Below are 19,604 nucleotides of genomic sequence, written 5' to 3'. Positions count from 1 at the left end.
TAACTGCAGAGACCAAATTCCAGTTGGGCTGCTCAGTACAGGCTTATTTCTGTTTGGTAACTACCTCACAAACCCATTCCTAACGCTGAATATTTGCTACTTCTAAGGCAGTTTTGGCATCTCCCCTTTTCTAGATTGTTTCCAGGCCTCATACCAAGATACTCGAGGGCGAGCACTACAGCAGAAGCTAAAACAGCGTATCTCCTGAAAGTGGGTAAGCAGATCAAGGAGGTAGTGCAAGTGGGTGATGGTGGAACTAAAATTCTACCATTTGGTAGTAAAGAAACATTGTGAGCTTAACAGGAACGATCCCAGCACCTCTGTGATACATAAAAGAGCATCACCTATTAGGTGAATACAGCTCATGAATCACTTTCTTGTATAGGTAGGAATATTCTGCTCTAGGGAGTAGATTGCCTATCTGAAAGGGAGGAAAGAATAATATGGATGGGGCATAGCAAGAGATGTTATTAAGAAAATTTAAAAAGCCTCAATTTTTATATCTGTGGAACAACTCCTTCTAAAAAAGCACAAGATCTAAAAAAAACCCCACCTTCTTGCAAAACATAACCCTAAAACTACAGCAGCTGCCCCCCAACTCATCCTCAAGCCAAGTCATTGAGTGGTGGATTGTTGAAGAGCAGAGTCCTCGCTGCTCTAGCAAGATTTGCAACAACACCACGGAGCCAATCATCTCTGATGACAAAGTCAGCCCCTCTGGCCTGGGATTTTCGGCAGGATGTGGGTAAGAAGGCAAACAACATACTACCAATGTCACACCCTCTTGCTCTTTATTTTTGTTTTATTTTATCTTGCTTAAGCAAACTTAAGTAGTTGTTCAGGTTTTGATTTCCTTAGTATTTATCCTGTTTAGTCCTGCTATTGCTTTTCAAGTATTTCATATTAGATTTCTTTCCTACATTGGTCAGCTGGCTTAAGTGCCTTCCAATTCCAGCAGCATGACATGCTTTGAGAAATGGCAAAATAGAAGAATATGGTCATCAGCCATTTCTTTCACCTGAACTTGCTACCATTCAGTGAAATTTCAGTGGTGAATAATATTAGAATTTAGCCCTGGCCCACAAAATTGCAGGCTAGTCTTTATATAGAAATCTGTCTAATTTTGGCAAAACACTGTAAATCTCAAAATTAGAATTGATTAATCTGAAGAGGTTTCTACAGGATGGAGATTTAAGACTTGATTTCACAGCAATGAAATTGGAACATTTTGACATTAATTTCAGTGGTCAGACTGAATCAGTAATGAAAGTAACTGCTCAAGTCTTCCCCCACAACAGGTTTTGGTACCAGATAGTACTTTATACTGAGTGCCCAGAGTGATAGGGAGACCAGATTTATCAGTTTCACAGAGCTGAATGATTCTTCTGGAGGAAAAGGGGGGGGGGAAATCAAATACTGTCCACGTTTTCTTCCTTTCCTCAGCACTGCTGGACTCTGTACGTCTATTGTCTTTGTCATCAGTAAGTTTATCTGAGAGCTCCTCAATGGTATTTCCCGCTCCATAATGTTTGAAGAGCTTCCCAACGCGGATCACATCCTGAAACTCTGCACAGATGCCTTCCTGGTGAGGAAGACTGGGGAGCTGGAGGAGCAACTCTTTTCTAAACTCATCTTTCTTTATAGATCTCCAGAAACTATGATCAAGTGGACCAGGGAATTGAAACCACAATAGAGGAGCAAATACAGGAAATAATGAAATTCTGTTAAAAAAAAAAAAGTTACATTCTGCCTAAGAATCAAATATAGCCACAAAACCAAAATGAAAAATGTTTTTTCTTCTCCCTTCTGTGTTAAGGTTTCCAGAAGGTCTTTAATCAAAAAGACTGATATCTAAACCAGATGTGTACCTCATTGTTGGAACTTCAGCTAAAACCTAGCACCAGTTCTCTCCAGAGATCACCTTGCACACAAGGAAAAGTATAATTTATTACAATTCAGTTTGACTTGATCTGCAAAGCAGCCAAAAGTGTGTGTTGGGTGGGATTTTTCAGTGTCAACACTCTGGTTAAGCCAAGAAGTGTTTCCAAAGGCTGATGCTTGAATCCATGAGGCAGGGACCAGCACTGATTAAAACTCGGTCACTCCATTTCCAGCTCTGCTGCTGACATTACATAAACCAGGGCAGGTCATTTCCCGTGGGTGTCCAAGCCAAACTATTACTTGTAAGTATCTTGTAACTAGCTTATATAGAAAATAATACAATGCATCCCATCCCTGATTCCTGTTGAATCAATCAAATGAAATGAATCATTTGCTCAGTGAATCAGTAAGTTCTTCAGCGCTGCATCAAACCGTTCAGTACAAGCTATTACTCTGTTAGGTCTGTTTTCAGATGTATGAGTGCTGGGAAGATGGATTTGAACAGACTAATGAAGTTGCACAGGAACTTCTGGAGCACTCAGTGTACTCAGAAATGTAAATAACACTATGAGACATAACATGGGATACGTAAGCTGCTTTAATAATAATAAATTTATTAAGTGGCAAGAAGCCACTCTGCTTTGTAAACTGATTTTACTCAATCACAGTCCCCCTATTTTTTTCTCATTTAGCATGAATTATTCTGTAATTTGCATGTGAAAGATTTACATAGAGATATGTTCTGGCCCACTCTCTTGTTGATTTTACCGGTCAGCAAAACATTAAACATGCAGAAACAGCACCTTATTAAAACTAAATGCATTTCTCATTACATCTCTTTTGCTGCTAAGCTAAATTGTCACTGAATAAGCCAAACCTACAGTGGTTTTTTCCTCATCCTGTGTTCCGAGATGTATTGGGGCCTGCAGAAATGTCTGATAAAACCTCACGTAAAACAAGTAATTCAGAAGGCTGTGTAAGCGAGAGTTGCAGTTGCTTCTTCAGACTAGAGAGAGCTTCTCATGCATTAAATGCACTTAGTTAAGTTTTGTGAGGTGCTCTAAGGAGGACCTGCCATCCCCCTGATACAGTTAGTAGAGCCTGGAGTCTGCACCATTGGTATTGTTCAGTCACTGTGTGCACCAATAATTTAAAAAAACAAGAAATCAGGTGTTTTATCAGAAACAAGTAATAAATCTTATGATAGTAAAAAAATGGCAATTTCTGATGTGGGACTTTTTCATTGCTTGAGAATGAATCAGTGCAAAGTGAGGTAACACATGCACCCCGTCACTTTGGGATGAGGGCGCATTAAACCAGGCGGCGCCTTTTGGAATCCCTCTCCATATCTTCAGTGGGAGAGTCTCCATTGCATCCTAGTGGGGACACCATGTTTAGCAGAGGGTCTTCAGATGCCCCTCCAAACAGGGACAGCAACAAAGCCACACCATAGCCAGTAGCTCGTTCACCCTAGGAAAAAAAATAAAATAAATAAAATCACACTTTAGATTGTATAACCTGGGCTAGTTTTAATTTATCTACCCACTCAACAAGAGCAGTGAAGGTGCAAGGCCACAGTGAATACTCAGGGTCCCTGTCAGGCCTCCTCAGATTGTGGTTCTGTCTCCATATTGCTGGAATCCAACCAGGAATCTGTCCTGGTTAGATTAAACCTGCACATCAGTCGATTCACACAAGAACAGAGCCCACAATTACTCGAAGTGGGATTTGTGCTGACAATATTCAGGGCAAAGAATGTTCCATCCAACATCAGCATGGATTTGGAATGTGAGCTGAAGAAACTGGGTTAAAAAAAACAAAAACAAAAAAAACAACCCCCCCCCCACCCATATACAAGTTCCAGGCAAGGGAGGAAGGGGAACACTAGAGCAAACAAATGTTTTTCCTGCTGCCAGTCAGCAGGCAGAAAAGTGAGCTCTTGGTCAATCACCTTAAAGACAATATGGGGAAAAACTGTTTGGAAGGCTAGAATTACTTCCATGAACAGCAAGCCACTGAGTTAAGAAACACAGGTTTTGAAGTTTAAAGAGTTAAAGAAGCTGCTGCCTAAAGTGACTTTTAGAACATTTTAAAAAACAAAATGAAAAATATGGCCAGATGAAGCTACCAAAACAAAGGAATTCAATTTCCCAAATACAGATGAAGAGTCATTGAATTCCAAAACACTCTTCTCCATCTAATTCTCTCCTTGCATTTAAAGGGACAGAATTCAGGGTCTCTGCAGGCACAGGCAGTTTTCTTTCCCACGGGAGCAAGCAAGGTAAAACGTCAGTCACATGAACACGAACACACTCACCGCATGAACAGGTGCAGCAATGTCTATATGGACCCAGACTCCAGGCCAGTCAAAGCCAATGTGAGAAGCAATGAAGAGTCCAGCACAGGAGCTTGGAGTATTGTCTCGGTCCTGTAGAAACAAAATACAGTTTTCTTGCAAGAAAACAAAATGTCAATGTTTTATTCTTGCCTACGGAGAAGGTAGCATGCAAATCTAGGTCAAAGCTTAATGGATGGCCCTAAAACCTAGACTTGCTAACCAAGTATACTGTAAATCCCTTGACTTGATCCCTGGTAGCAGTCTGGTCTCACACTCTTCCTTGCAAGCTTCTTCCTGACATGTTTTTGGAACCTATTGCATACTGTAACTCTCACAGTGACCACAGCTGCAGCAATCCCTCAGGTCTCTGTCCTCAACTTCCTGGTTGCTGCATTCCCAGTTACTCTCTCCACCGGCTATAAACGATCTGCGGAACATTCGTCTTTACTTCTTAGGAGGTTTCCACCCAGGAATTTAGCATACATCTTAGAGCCATGCTTAAAAGGCAAGCGAACCAAAGATATCTTTGCAGCAAGCTACACTGTATGATATAAAATTGACCCTAAATATCAATGCAGAGACATTTGGTCTGTAAAATACCCAAGAAAATAATGGTTTTCGAAGTCCTTATATGGCCCATTTCTTAAGAATATGGCTCACAGGAAAAGCTTTCATCCAACCATCAACAGACCAGTGCATTATCCAGGATACAAAAAGGAACATGAATCAGAACACATCTTTGTGTAATAAAGAAAGGATTTAAAGAAAAACTTACTGCCACAGAGTTCTTCATATCAGCTACAGCAGAGGTAAATTCACTGAAGTGGAGCTCAGGGCAATATACAAGAGGATGGACCAAGTCTCCACAGTTCCTACCAGCTTTAACGCAAGCCTTTTCCCACTCTTCGTTGTTGGTAAGGACAGCAGCATGATACTTTCCTGTAGCAATTCCCTAGTGAAATACAAGACACAGTCAGGAAGGATTCACCTTTATTGTGCTGAGTAGGACAATTCTCTACTCCCTCCTCTGCATTACCAGTTGCTTGTCATCTAACAAGACCACCGAGAAAAAAAAGTCTCAAAGTCATCTGACGAGAGGGTGGTGTTACGAAGGTAGACACAGGCATTGTAGCTACTACTGAAGCTTTTAAAATTTTTGGAAATCCATTCTGCAGTGAAACAGTCCACATTTATTTGGCCTATTCAAACCACAGCCCCATGAAAATATTCTTTGTAGTTACTGAGTAAGCAAACTATATGGCTTGATAGTTATTTCTTCTTAGGAATAAAATCAAATCAGCAATGAATTACAAATAAAATAGCTAACACACGTGATATTCCAGCAGTGTGTGTCAAACATTCTGCATGTAACATCCTGAATGGTCAGAAAGGTTACTTCCTTCCAGATCTACAAAATCCAGAAGCCATCCTTGCCTCAGCTTTCCAGTAGGATAATGATGGGAAACTCTTAAAGGATTAATGTTTACACCAATGCATGCAACATACATGCTTTCAAAAATTTGCCACCATTTCTCTTCCGGATATGAAGACCATTTTTTCTCTAGAAGATTATGCCACAGGAATCACTGCCTGCCAATATCACCTTCAATGGAAAGATAATAGATTTCAAAAAACAATAGTATTAAATTGGTACCCACGTATCATTCTGTGTACGACTTACAACGTAAGCCATTTCACGGACAAGAAAATTCCTGTGCTTTGCATTATCCTCAGTTGGTGGAAATCAGCAAAGCCTCAAGGGAGCTATTTTAACTCCAGTAGAAGACCTGATCCATAATTTCTGTCTGGTATCTTGCAACTGCTAAGCAACATTCAACTGGGTGCAGTATCCACGAAATGCAGTAGCACAACCATGACGCTCTCTTATCTGACCTTATGGTAATGAAAGCCTAATAGTATTTTACTCAATCACATCACAATCTCTTGTGCCAAGGAAAGAAGTCAAACTGAAGTTATCAACAATCACATTTAAATCACACCCTTATTTTCAGTGTTAAGAATGGCTACTACTTCCCTGTTTATTAACCCCACTTTGGGGGTGTTACTAAATATAGAAACTGACTCATAGCAAACACTGGATCACCTACAGCACCTGCTAACATCATCAGAAAAACACCTTTTTCCTTAAGTATGCAGGAAGCATAAGTTGCATAAAAAAACAGAAAACCTGCTAGTTTCTAGAAAACATTGATGGCACATGTCATCTTCTCCAAATACATAGTGCACACAGAGAGTTACAGCTTACTGGTGTTACTGTTGGTGGTTTTTTTTCCTTACACAAGTTTCTGAAGTCATCAACAGGTACCAGTTCATGATACCCAGTTTCCCCCAACAGCCAGCAGAACTGAGGCGAAGATGCAAATGATGCGCAGACACTAACATGATGTCTCCCTGTCCATTAGCAGCTTTGTACCAGTACCTGAGCTCCAGTAAGAGTGGCCATATCAAGAATGATATCAGCTCCAAGATCTTTGCATGCGTAAGCTACTCCATCAGCCAGTATCAGCCTGCCTTCTGCATCAGTGTTATTGATTTCCACAGTTCTAGAAAGAAGACAGCGCATTTAATATAGCACTGGTTCAGTCTGGAAATTAAGACTGCATCTATCCTGTCTAGAATACTGGACAAGAAAGCAGGCTCAAGTCTAATGTGCTTTTTAACTTGACTCTGCAAGTCTGTATTGCTGCTTATTCTCTGCTTGCAAGCAACCAGGCAGAGCAAGCCCCAGTAAGTGTTTTTATAGAATGTGTTGTCCTCATGGGAAGGTCTACCTGCTGGGTCTGTACGGTGCCCAGCATGCCAGGCCGGGATCTTACAAACTACTGCCATACAAATAAGTATCATACTCTGTTTAAAACTATATGAGATACTTAAACAACGCTAGCCTGTTTCTGGGACAATACAGACTACAGATGGACACAAAGCACTGGTTGTACAGGAACAACGGACATACTTGAGAGTGCTTTAACAAAACTTCAACTCAGCATATTACATACATATTATATGTATTTTGACGTGCACTTACATATCCAACAGGAAACTCAGAGCACACAGGAAACTCACTCCTATGGCTGTCTGAAAGACTATTATCAATACTAAGGGAGGTTGCTGAGGGGCAGGTTCATAAATTGTATGGTACTCAGATAAACAGAATCAAAGATCATGTTTCTTCTCAAAGTGTCTGTTAAAAGGGATAGATACAATCTTACTTTCCAGAGTAAAGAACATGAATATCATCAGGTCTTGTCGCGCACGGTCCAACTGCATTCTCAGCCAAACAAAAAACAGCATGAAGATTGTCTTTAAAACCCTGTAGTAACAACAGGAGAGAAATGGGTTTCTATTCATAACATCAGGTTAATTTATTGAGACTGAAATCAATAAAGGATTACAACTTGACAGAAATGCCACTAATTACGTGGGAAATCCATGATAAATGTCTTACAGTTTGAAGCTGAGGCCAAGAGCTATAAAATAGGGATGAAAAGATTGTATCTAATACTAGCTTCAGAGTCCTCACTGGAGAAGGAATGGGAGCCTACAAGCATGTGAGACAGACAAGCAGTGTAGGGATCTAGAAAGTCTTCGCCAACTGAGCAAGTGACCCATACAATCTTCCCTCAATGGCAAGGTATCTGAGTTAGAATGTCTTTTATATGCAATGTGCAGATGCAACAGGAGGGCAGTTACGTTTAGTCACTATGATTCTCTGGGAAGAACACTTTTTGTACTTTATAGCCAGCTTTAGTTAGATCACCACAAGCATAATTCCAAAGCCCACTGAACTCACCAGGAGATCGCTGGGCTCACCAAAAACAAACCCTAAGTCACTAAAACTACAGTATCCCGTGTGAAAACCTGTGGAATACATCTCCAAAGATGTGCTGCTTCATTCATCTAACTTAGTACAACTCTAACATAGGCTCACAACAGAGGTTACAAACACCAGGGCCAAACTTCATAAGCCCTTCATCTTTTGTAGCCACAAAGGAAAGATCCAAGTAACAGATGCTTTCAACATGACAGTTACAAAGATTTGTGACAGTACGTTACGCAGCCAGTCAGGATGTCTGGGATTATTTTCCAATCCCTATATTTTCCATTGCTTTTATTTAGTCTCCAATAACAACAAAGATACAATTTGGGGCCATTTGAGAAACTGAGCTCCTCCCTATCATTTCTGCAATATTGGGAGAAAGCCTACAGTAATAATGGAAAAGGATGGAAATAAAAAATGCTAATATGCAGCCATTTGTGAACTATGTGCTTTCTCTGTAAAAACAATCCCAGATGAACTAATTCCACCTCTGAGAATTTTGTTGGAAAGCAACTCCGATCATGCCAATCCTGGAACATGGTACTCCTTCATGTCTCAGTGCATCTCCCAGCCACCAGCCATCTGTGACAGCTTGCTGTCCCACAGAATCCAACACTCAGACCACAGGTCAGATACAGGCTAGCGGTATCTACCCTCTCCTCTTTCCATATGAAAACAAAATAACCACAGTTAAGAAGAGTTTGGGGTTTTTTATACATTATTCCTGCTGGGAGGCACACAGCATTTTCAAAATCTTTTTCCTCTTAACCCCCTCTCTTTCTTCTGCCAGATTCCATTCTGGTTTACTTTGGTTTAAAATTAAGTGCTTATATGGTTATGGGTGGTATTTTAAAATATATGATGATTTTGTTTGTACAATGACTGTATTGTGTAGAGGGATCCTATGAACAGAAAGGCAGACAGCAGCATTTAACAATAAAGGCACCATTTCTCTTCAAATGGGATAGCTAGCCTTAAAAACAACAAATTCCTAGGAAAACCAAGGTCAGTTTTACTAGGAATCTCTTGATAAAAGTCCATAGCTGAAGAAAAACGGACATGCTGAATAAGCTCATGTTCTGAAGTCCAAAGTACAAATGCATCAATTGAAGACTTTCAGAATAATGGGCAGCATCTGGAAGCCATAAAGTAATTTTGCAGTTTCTAGTCCAGTCAGGGGGCAAACAGCATTGCAGATGAGACAACCTTCCATCTAGGACCCACTGCTCTGCCAAAACAGCCTGTGCAGCAAAATCCCACTCTATTCACAATATCTCACCAATTTCACCAAATTTTCCTCTTCCAAATAGGACATGTAGTTTACCTACTGTCAAAAAAAACGGAAACCTGCTTCCACTGTCAGCTGCCTTTTCACTTTCACTGAATCCCATTCCTTCCATAGCTGTTTAAAAGCAACATTCCCTATGTTGACATGCAGGAGACAAGGATTCCAAAAATTTAAGTGAATGTTTTTCTCATCTCACTTGTGTTGGAAGGCTCACAATGGATGCAATGCATCTTTCTAGGAAAAAATCACTGCTTAGCTTGATTTTTCTCTCCAAAGTCTCATTAAATCATGTTGAAAAATTGTAGAACACCATGTAGACAGAAGATTTTTTCTGAAGATGAATAATTGCCTCTCCCCCCTTCCCACTGAGCATCCTATTCAATACAAGTTTCAACTTCAGTCTTTGGGACAAAGCATAGCTAAGCTAAACTCCCTCCAGCTTTATATTACTTTAAAAAGCATAAAAAAAAAAGTCTTGAAACAATAACAAGGATAAATTCTTTCCACTACCCAACTGAATAAATTTTCTACAGGGAGTTCTTTAACAGTTTTTTTCACATGAGTTTTTAAAATTAAGCAGGGAGATCATTCTTTTGTTTCTACATATGAGGGCACAGATTTCATGTAGATATGACAACTTTTGCAGGATTGGTTTGTCCAGACATATTACTGACAGTTTTGTCATGGTCCCAGTAATTGCATAGGAAATGACAGATCACTTACCATTCACGCCTACTGCAACTGTGAAAGCAACTTCAGCCAGTGGAGATAACTATATACAAGCATACTTCTGAAGTAAGGACTGAATCACCGAAAGAGTGTACCACATATGTGACTTTCCCAGACTTTCCCAAAGCACTGGAGAAGTTTTACCTTTTGTCCCTGTTAAACATGCGATTGAACGTTCTGAAGGACTGAGTTATGGAAAGCTAGCCGTTTTGACCAAGATGCTCATCACAAATCTGTTTTCAATTGTAAATCTCTACAGATAACTATAAAGTTTGCAATCCTTCCACATCAAACGTGCTGCTAGGGCCAAGGCACAGGGCTATACTGTTGAGAAATGGGTATTTGGCAGTGATCCTCCCCTGTACAAAGCTTCCGTCAGATCTATGCATTAATCTGCAGCAGTAAATGTTCTTTGAACTTTGGATACTCCTTGGAGGCAATAGCTGCTCTGTCAGCAAGACTTAGTGACTGGATTTGTGGAGAGGGCAGAGTTTTATTGGCAGTGGCCACGTATTTTCCCCAGTTCCTATTGTTAAAGTGTTATATGCATTTCTTTTTAAATCTTCATATTTCAGTGCTTGGCTTCTTCTCAAGTCCCCTACTAATTTCTGAGCACAGGGGTAAACCAACAAGCAGCTCCTGATCAGACTAGAACTGTAACTTCCCCATTAGGTAATATTAGAACTGGCACAGGATTCAGGATATGGATAGACTTAGTACCCTGGGGTAGTTCATCCCCTTTTTTGCTAAGGGGATAACAGCTGCCTCAAATCCCATACCTTAAATAAAAACAGCACTGGATAACTCAGGTGTAAATCTGATTCAAGGAACTTGAATCAACCCTAAAATTCAAGAAACTCTTTAAAAAAAAAAAAAGAACTCAAGAAATTTCTCACATTTCCCAAGATCCCAAAGATTTTAAATATTTTCCTGAAATAGCAGAAAGAGCTGAGTGACCCAAGATCACTTAAAGCAGTGGCAGGTCAGAACTTCAGGATTAGACTGGCCCCAATATCTGGGAATACATCCAAAAATCAGACTGCTCCTTGGCAATACTGGTCTACATGGTATCAATTAACACATTTTACTTACTTGCTTTACAGTGGCTTTGAAGGCACCCAAAATAGCAGCTGCTCCACCACAGTCTCGTTTCATGCCAGGCATAGTAGTCTGTTTAAACAGAATCATACAGAGTTGGGGTTTTTTTGTTTGGTTGTTTTTTTTTGCTTTAAAGGAGAGTTTCACAGTTCTGCCCGCTAAAATTAGTATTTCTGATGCATCTGTAACTCTATTCTTGACAGTGCTCAGCCATAACAGATACACAGAATACATGTGCATCTGCTTTTCAGTGGATCTTGCTCTGCTGCTAATTTATTAGCAAGGAGGAAAAAGGTTGATAAGATTTGCATTGAGATCAACTCAGATGGGCTTTGGATCTGTCTCCAAAATCAGAAATTAAATACCTTTGCTTTAGCTTTCTACTAACAGTATGCAATACCTAAAGAGTAAAATACCAGGTAGTTATTAACTGCTCTGTAAAATAGTCCTTGAATTCTATTTGGTCTTTTCACCCTGGTAGCTTACGTCCATACGGGCGAGGCCAGATCCACCTCAAATAAAAATGTTTTCGTTTCTACAGACATTAAATGAATTGTTTCCATCAGGAAACATGACTGCAGGCAAAGACATCAGAAGAACAAGTGTTTATGTACCTTTCCCTTAATGCTGAGTCCTCCAGTGTCATACACAATACCTTTGCCCACCCATGCAATGGTCTGTGTAGCACCATCTGGAGTGTGACTGAGAACTGCTAGGGCAGGAGGATGCAGAGCTGCCTTGCCAACTCCATAGATACCTGGAAAACAGAGAATTAAACCACCTGTGGGGAAGAAACACTGGGAGGGACAAATCTCTGGTTATTCTGTGTGAATCATCTTGAGATTCTGTGGGCAATAAAACTGTTTCAAAAATGCATAAATAAAACATTATAATTCAGATGGCATAATATTCCAAAGAACTGCTGGGAAAAAAGTTGAATTTTGAACAAGATATACCTCCAAATCCTCTCTCTTTCAGCTCCTCATCCCGAATAATGGTTGGAGTAATCCCAAGATCCTTGCCAACTTTTTTGATTTCCTTCATCATTAAGAGAAAAAAGACAGCCAGTCAATGATCAGAAAGACACATTTGCGTCTTCCCACAGTAAAGAGAGATGTATCCACATATGGGTTTTGTGTGATTTTTGTACACAGACACACACAAACATTCATTATTTTGGGCTTGGCACTGGTTTTCCAATGGCATAATTCCCCTGAGACATCCTTGATTTACTACTGCATTAAATGCAAATCTGATCTTTAAGCTCTGCTAATAAAAGAAATCTTCAGAGGTAAAGGCCAGCTGTACTCTCTGGACCATGATGAAACAGAACATTTTCACTCTCAGCAGCTTTCCAGAATTATAATAAACCCATTTGCAAACATGTCAGCTTCTCTCCCTTAATTTCAGAAACATTCAACACCATGTGGCTTCCCATTTCACAGATCCATGACAATTGCACATCCTTGAAATAGCCAGCATCTTGCTGCTTATCCAAAGTCCCAGAGGAACCAGTGTCATGACCAAATCAAGAACTCACTTCTTCTGACTGCTGTTTGTTACCCCAGCTTTACACTCTGCATCCCTTCAACTTATCAAAGCTCTTTGAGCTGTTAAGGAAATACCCCAAGCATCCTTGGACAGTTTTTTTTGATATGCCTCCTACTGCCAACAGAGAAGAAGGTTTTGCTATGAGATACCAGCACTGGTTCTTGATCACTGTAGTCAAGACTTCCAATATGCAACTCTTACTCGTAAGGTGTATTACCAACCTCCAGGAAGTTATCTGTGTTCATTTCATTGCATGGGGTGTCCACAATTCGAGCAGCCAGCCTGACTCCTTCTGTAGCACTTGCCAGACACTAGGAAAAGAAGCAAGGACACTTGAGAGCTGGCTTTGGTTTGAATGTTTTTCCCATATAACTTTGCACCTAGTCCTGTGCAGCGTACACTGGATGTGTGGCTGCTTTGGAGTACGTTAATGCTTAAATGCAACAGATCCCAGGCAGTTCTACAACACTAAATAATGACAACACAATTAACCATTATTTTTCACATTTGTTAAACTTAAGTTACTTTTTCCCGTGCTCTAATTTCTAAGGAACTTCATTCCTTCCCACAGTGAACTGATACTTCAAAATTAGCAGCTTTTTCCCACTATCAAAGTGTGACCAAGAATGCAATGGGAGGTGCAGGGAGAAACGTAAGACAAAGCAAGTTCAGGATATTAGGGCAAACTTGTAGGCTGCCTGGGCTGGAAACCTGCAGAGACTATGCAAGCTACAACATGGGAAGTAGTAGCGTTTAGAATGGTTCAGTGCAGTAACTTACTACCATAAGACATTCTATATGGGGAGGGAGGTATGGAGAATGTGGAATATTTCATATTTGTGTGAAACATGCATGCATCTGTTTCTTCATTCCCGTGGCAGAATGGACTGACCTTCACCTGGACTGAGTAAAAACTGACTGAAGCAAGAGTGGATTAAACCAAAATGGTCCACAGTGAGCAAGCTGAGAGCATTTCTTTAAAGAAGGATCCTCTCGACAAAAAGGACAATGGAGGCACCAGAGAATAGACTTTAAATTTTAACACCTGGGAATCAACAACTCGAAAAAAAAGACCAGGTGGAAGGAAACTTTGTTCAAGTTTTCCAGCAGCCACACTACACAGAAGACCACACACAGCAAGAGGGTGAGTCAAGACGGATTTCAAAGAAACCTGATGTGTTGGCTACTTATTCGTGCTGATGTATCTCAAGTTTGGCTTGGCCAGGCTGCCCTAAGGACTCTATATTTTGTATCCCAACAGACTCATAAACCTGGCTTGTTTTGGAACGGTGCCTGATTCCCTACAATTACTTCTGGTTGCTTTACTTCCCCTAAAGGGATAAGGACCTCCTCAAGAGCCAAACTAGGTTTGCAGTGATCCACTGTTAGGGCCATGGAGGTAAAAGGAGGTGTTCTAACCCAAAGGCCAAGTCCGAGGGAAACAATACAACCTACCCACAGAAATAAGCTGTGCCTGGGTTTGGCTTCCAGGGTACTCAGAGAACCTGGATAACGGCAGTCTTGGGCAAGAGCCTTGTAAAACTGTGACAATCCCTGCTAGTCCTCACCATGAAATATCTTGGACTATGCAGTAGGGGCAGAATGTGGCAGCATGCCTAGAGAGAGGTTAAGCCAAAAAACTGCTACCACATGCCTCTTCCAAGCTCTGCATTAGCTGTCCAGTGCTGGTGGAATTTAAGGGGTGAAAACTTGGCTTGGAAGAAGCCAGTAGTACTTTTGGCATTGACATCAAGGGGAAAAACAGGAGGTGGAAATGACTTCAGCTTTGTTTTTTAGTTACAAATACCCAAGTGGCTTCGAATCTACCTATCTAAAGGAGTTTGCTTTAAACCCCAGTTACTTGTTCTCTGTTTTGAGGCATGGAGAAATTTAGTGATCAGCTGCTGTATTCATAGAACATCTCTCCTTGCTGCTTTCCTGCAAACTGGGCTGGCATCATTTGCTGTAGCCAATTCACCCAATCAGTAGAGTAGGGCAAAAGTGGAGGCAAAGATACTGCAGGAAAAAAAACACAAAAGCCCTAAAGCTGCAATTCTGCAAGTTTCAGATGCAGAAATACCATCTCTCGAGTCCCATCCATAGCCAAAAATTGTAAGGGATTTTTCTGACCTCACTGACTGATCACCTAAGTGAGTGTCAGTCTATACTGCAATAGAGAATTTGGAGCACTGAACAGGAGGCTGCCTAATAGCTTAACTGTAGAACTCAGAAAAGCTTTTAAGTTAGAACTTGATGAGGAATGATCTAGCATATTAAAAGTTACCTGATGTGGAGTTTGCTCTCTGTAACAGTCAGGTGTAAAGAAAACAATCTTTGATTTTCTGCTGTTGAAACATGACTTAGAAAAAAAAGGTAACTGTTATGCATAGCTCATCTCCAAGCTGGGCTGTTTCTTAAGGGTCTTATTTCTGGCTACAGTTTTGCTAGAGGAATGCAGCCAAAGAGATACATCAGACAGAAATATCAGAAGCCACGTGTGACCCCAGAATACACAGCTCTTAAGTGACTTCAGTGATATTCATCTGCATAAGCATGGACAAAATTTGCCCAGGTAAAAGAAACAGGGAAGCCCACACACCAAAGGTAGTGTAATAATAAAGACTAAAAATCTACTATTTGCATCCATGATTTTATTTGCGTTACTTGTTTGTTTGGTGTCTTCCACTCCTGAAATCTAAATTCTGAACAACAGCTTCAGCCTTCACTGCAATAATAACATGTTCAATATTTCTATTTAGGTACCCTGCAAACTCATCAATAACAAGGAACTTTGATCTGGGATCGTTTCTTACTTTAGATACAACACCTAGTCTATAAGTAGCCTGAAAGACATGCATTTGTGCATGCAACTATTTAAAAAAATATATGATTTTAGAGAACAGTGGAAACAACTCACCACATAACAAATCAAAAGCTTACTTTAAGTGTTGCCACTTCTATTGGTCCATTGTTCTGTCCAACCAGGAAAAATTCTACTGTTACAGTTTTCTTCTCTGTGCGTCTCGATGCACTGGACCTATGTGTGAACAACGGGAAAGCCCTGGCTAACGCACAAGCGGAGGCGAAAACTTCAGACCGCTCACAGACCATCTGTAACACCAGCCAGAAGACAAAGAAGTCAGACAACTTCAGGGGTGTGGACAACTGCACTTAAAATGATCTATCATCTGTGAAAATATTGGTGACGAGGAAAAAAAAGGGGGGAGGGGAAGAACTGATGTCTGGATCAAGACATACTCAAACATCGTGCTTCACATGGATGGAGAGGCGGTACAAGCAGAGCACACAACTGAGCAGGTTCAGTTCACTTCCCATACAGAAATGAATTACAGTGCTGCACCTGACTGCATGGGAATGAGTATGTCCTTATAAGGGAGCTGAACTACTTTAATTACACTAGTGCAATTAACACAATTTTGCATATAGACCAAGACAAAAAGGCATGGGAACCACCAATGTGCGTTCAAAACAAATGACATGAAGAGAGCAAAGATGAGAATGTGATAAATATTAACATTTTTTAACATGTTGAATATTTTTCTAAAGTTCATTGCCGAAATTACCAATGAAAAGCAGTTTTAGTTAAATATTTCCAAAGTTAACTATAAGGGAAAAAAATGCATGTAGAGTTATTACTCTTGCAAATAACTTTTCCAAGTGAAGACTATAATTAGATTTTGTTACTGACACAGACTGTATGAGTTTTCTCTAATAACCTGGAAATCTGAATTAACCTGGAGGAGCCATAGAAAAAAAAAAATGTAATCATCAAATTGAATTTTCATCATTCAGTCACAAATTCATCAAGCTCACAAAGCAGATGACCAGAGCTGCAAGACCTTGTCCAGTATAAGATTCACGGTGGAACATTAGTTTGCATTAAGTCTTTTAAAACCCACTGACTAACACAGGTGAGGCCTACTGCTTTCAATACACCCTAAATAGGTTATGCAACACAGACTGCATGCAGGGTGCTATAACTAAGTTAATCACCTAAAGCATGATATGTAGCATGTGCTAATATCATAAATCCTAGTCTGAAAAAAGCCACTACTGGTTTTCTTTGCATGGACGTTCCTGGATGAAAACATTCCATACATATCCATCTTGAATTCCCTCCAACTGCTTGAGCATGCATAAGCTGTTATACTTAGGTTTCATTAACGCTTCAGTGCTAAACAGCTTACAAATACTAATATAATTATACTGGCATAACTTGCCCACCTTCAGTCTCCTTGGATACAGCTAAAATCCTGAAGAGTCAAGAAAATACTTCACCAGACATTTCACCAAAAGCATTTTCAAACAGCCACTTACAACAATACATCTGTTGACACCTCCTGGAAGACAATTTCTAACCAGGCGGGTGATGAACTGAGCTGCAGATGGACTATTGTGTCGGCTGACCCTGGAAGGCAACGCGGCCACAGTGGCATAATTCAGGTAGAGAGGACAGCTGTCGGTAGGGTTTGGATTCAGAGTGCTTAAAGCAGATTGCCATATCTGAGGAGAAAAGAAGAATTCAAAAACAAAGAACTCGTCGGACTTTTCTTTCCTTCTCATTCTGACTATTAGTCACTCTTAAGCACAGCATTTTAGGGGTTGAAAACAAAGAAAAAACGATGCAGCCATTTTTAAATGCAATATGCTCTATCATCATCAAAACGAATCAAAACGAACAAGAAGTACGATGAAGCTCTTTAGTAATCAGAAAATACAAACTTGCTTTCCATCACAAGTATAGCTCTCTTTTAAGCCACATGAATCATGTTTTAAAACACAACATTTGGTGCAAGGCTGCTTCAGAGCCCTTTTAAGTTGAAACAGTTTTACTAGTGATAAAAAGATGGACTGGTTTATTAGTTTCAAATTATTGTCTCCCATAGCAATTTAACTAAAACCAAAAAAAGGCTAAATATTGTCCTAAGAGACTCAGAAGTCCAACACAAAACTGCCAAACATCCAGCAACCTAAAAGCTGCAATGCAAAACATTTACCATTTTACCACAAGCCATCAACACCATGTAAATAAAAATAGGCGTACATGTTCCACTGCGATAGCTGGGGGTAGGGGAGGGGGAAAGAGATGTGGTATCTTTCAGCCCTTGCAGGGAGCAAGGTTTAGGTCTCGCGCTTGCCACCTGGCACCTGAGAACGTGCATCTCAATAATTGCATTAATTGCAGCCCTCATCTTGGCACCTCGGTGGAACGCAGAGCACTTTTCCCCCACTGAAGCGGGTAAAAGGTAGGCTGAGCTCTGCGTTTGAAGCCGCAGTGATTTATCCGCCGACGCACGGCTTGTCCAGCCAGAGCAACAGGCTGCTGCAGGGAGGCACCCCGCCGCCCGCCGGCCTGCAGGGGACCCCGGCTGCTCGGCCGCCGACCCCTTCTCTTCTCCCTCGGGCAGGAGCCGCTACAGCGCGATTTTACGGCCCTGCCCAGAGCGGGTACAAGGCCTCTCTGCTCGGAGAGGACGATGAAAAGCGGGTTTCCCCCGAGCAGGCCTGGCTGACCCCCTCGCCCCCCAGCAGGCCCGGCCCGCTGCGGGCGCCCCCCGCGGCCGGGCGGCGGCCGGCTCCGCTGCGGCCCCCTCGGGACCCCCGAAGCGCGGGCGGGAGAGCGGGGAGGGCGCCCGCGCCCGCCCTGTCACGGCGGCGGCGCCTGCGGCGAGGCGAGGCGAGGCGAGCTCCCGCCTTCCCCGCACCACGAGGCCGCTCGGGGCCGGGGCGGGGAGACGCGGCCTCAGGAGGGGCCGCGGCCCCCGGGGGAGGCGGTGCCGGGGCGGGGGCCGCGCTCCCGGCGGCGGGGGGGGGGGGGGGGGGGGGGGTTGGGGGATCGCGCGGCCCGGCGTGGCGCGGCCTCACCTCCTCGGTGACCCGCGGCTGCAGCTTGCCCCGCAGCTGGGCCCAGGGCAGGCGGTGGAGGTTGTGCAGCTGGCCCAGCACGAGCAGCGGGCGGCTCTGCGGGTCCGCCTCGCCGGCGCTGGCCTGGAACTCCAGCTGCACGTTCGCCATCTTCCCGGCCCGGCCCGGCTCCGCTCCGCGCGGCTCCGCTCGGCCCGGCCCGGCCCGGCTCCGCCCCGCCCCGCGCCGGCTCCGCGGGGCGGGCAGCACGGCTCCGCGGCGCAGGCGGCCCCCGGCGGCCGCGCCGGGCACAGCAGGCGGCGGCGCCCGGATGTGACATGGCGGGCGCGGCCTCGCCAGACCGCGCTACCGCATGGCGCCTGCTCTCGCCCGCCGCGGCCCGGCTCCCTCGGCTCCTCGGCTCCCCCGCCGCGGCCCGGCTCCCCCCGCCTGGCAGAACCGAGCGCTTTGGCCCCGCAGCTTGGCCCTACGTCTCCCCCCCCCGCCCCGCGGCCGCCTCGAGGGGCCCAGGGCGCCAGGCCGGCCTCGGCACGAGGCGCCATTTGGGGCGGGCTGGTGCAGCCGCCCACGCCGGGCCAGGCCTATGCGTAGGAATCGGTAAAAAACGGGGAGAAAAATACGTATTTGTAGTGTCGCACAGAAAGGAGAGGGATGGGCTGATCATCTTGAGTTAGGGGATGGGAACATATAAAAAATACATCAAAAATAGAGGCTACATATCACTTAAATTATACCAACGATACAACATTTCAGAGGGAAAAACCTAAGACTACAGAATAACCCAGGTGGTGGAAGCTTTGCAGGGATGGGCCATATAAATGCAGGCAGGAGAAAACCTGAAGGAAGCACGGCTTTAGCAACTAGTAGCACTGTCACACTGTGCAACTTCTTCATATTTGGATCCCCCTCATTATTTGGAAGCCACTAAACAATGCATGGGTGTGATGGTGGTGGCTGCCTCGCCTCTGCTGTAAACGCTAGGCTAAAAAAATCCT

General features: G+C 42.8%; 1 protein-coding gene across 2 annotated transcripts; it reads right to left on the bottom strand.

Moving 5' to 3' along the window:
• Positions 1-2,461: 2,461 nt before the first annotated feature.
• NPEPL1 (aminopeptidase like 1) lies at positions 2,462-18,798 on the bottom strand. Of its 2 annotated transcripts, none has more exons than XM_067307611.1 (12): positions 18,610-18,798; positions 17,062-17,247; positions 15,664-15,834; positions 12,945-13,034; positions 12,129-12,210; positions 11,787-11,929; positions 11,167-11,244; positions 7,450-7,550; positions 6,660-6,783; positions 4,995-5,171; positions 4,199-4,309; positions 2,462-3,351 (listed from the first exon to the last, which is right to left on the bottom strand). In XM_067307611.1, exons 1-12 carry the CDS (start codon positions 18,757-18,759, stop codon positions 3,193-3,195), a joined length of 1,572 nt encoding a protein of 523 aa, XP_067163712.1. In that variant the 5' UTR covers positions 18,760-18,798; the 3' UTR covers positions 2,462-3,192. The 2 variants fall into 2 exon arrangements, with proteins under 2 accessions (XP_067163712.1, XP_067163713.1); XM_067307612.1 differs by having other exon boundaries at positions 15,664-15,760; positions 18,610-18,693.
• Positions 18,799-19,604: the final 806 nt, after the last annotated feature.

This window comes from Apteryx mantelli, chromosome 18 (assembly GCF_036417845.1).
Source record: "Apteryx mantelli isolate bAptMan1 chromosome 18, bAptMan1.hap1, whole genome shotgun sequence".
In the NCBI taxonomy this organism is placed as follows: domain Eukaryota; kingdom Metazoa; phylum Chordata; class Aves; order Apterygiformes; family Apterygidae; genus Apteryx; species Apteryx mantelli.
The sequence above is the reverse complement of the archived record's forward strand: the minus strand, read 5'-3'. Positions and strand labels throughout refer to the sequence as shown.

What these genes read in the sequence shown, in the direction of transcription:
- NPEPL1 (XM_067307611.1), bottom strand. Translation starts at nt 18,759, where the DNA reads ATGGCGAACGTGCAGCTGGAGTTCCAGGCCAGCGCCGGCGAGGCGGAC. An exon ending in TCAAAGCCACTGTAAAGCAA is followed by an intron (nt 7,551 to 11,166) that starts GTAAGTAAAATG and finishes TTGTTACTACAG; the next exon opens with GGTTTTAAAGACAATCTTCA. An exon ending in CATGTTCTTTACTCTGGAAA is followed by an intron (nt 6,784 to 7,449) that starts GTAAGATTGTAT and finishes TCTTCTTTCTAG; the next exon opens with AACTGTGGAAATCAATAACA.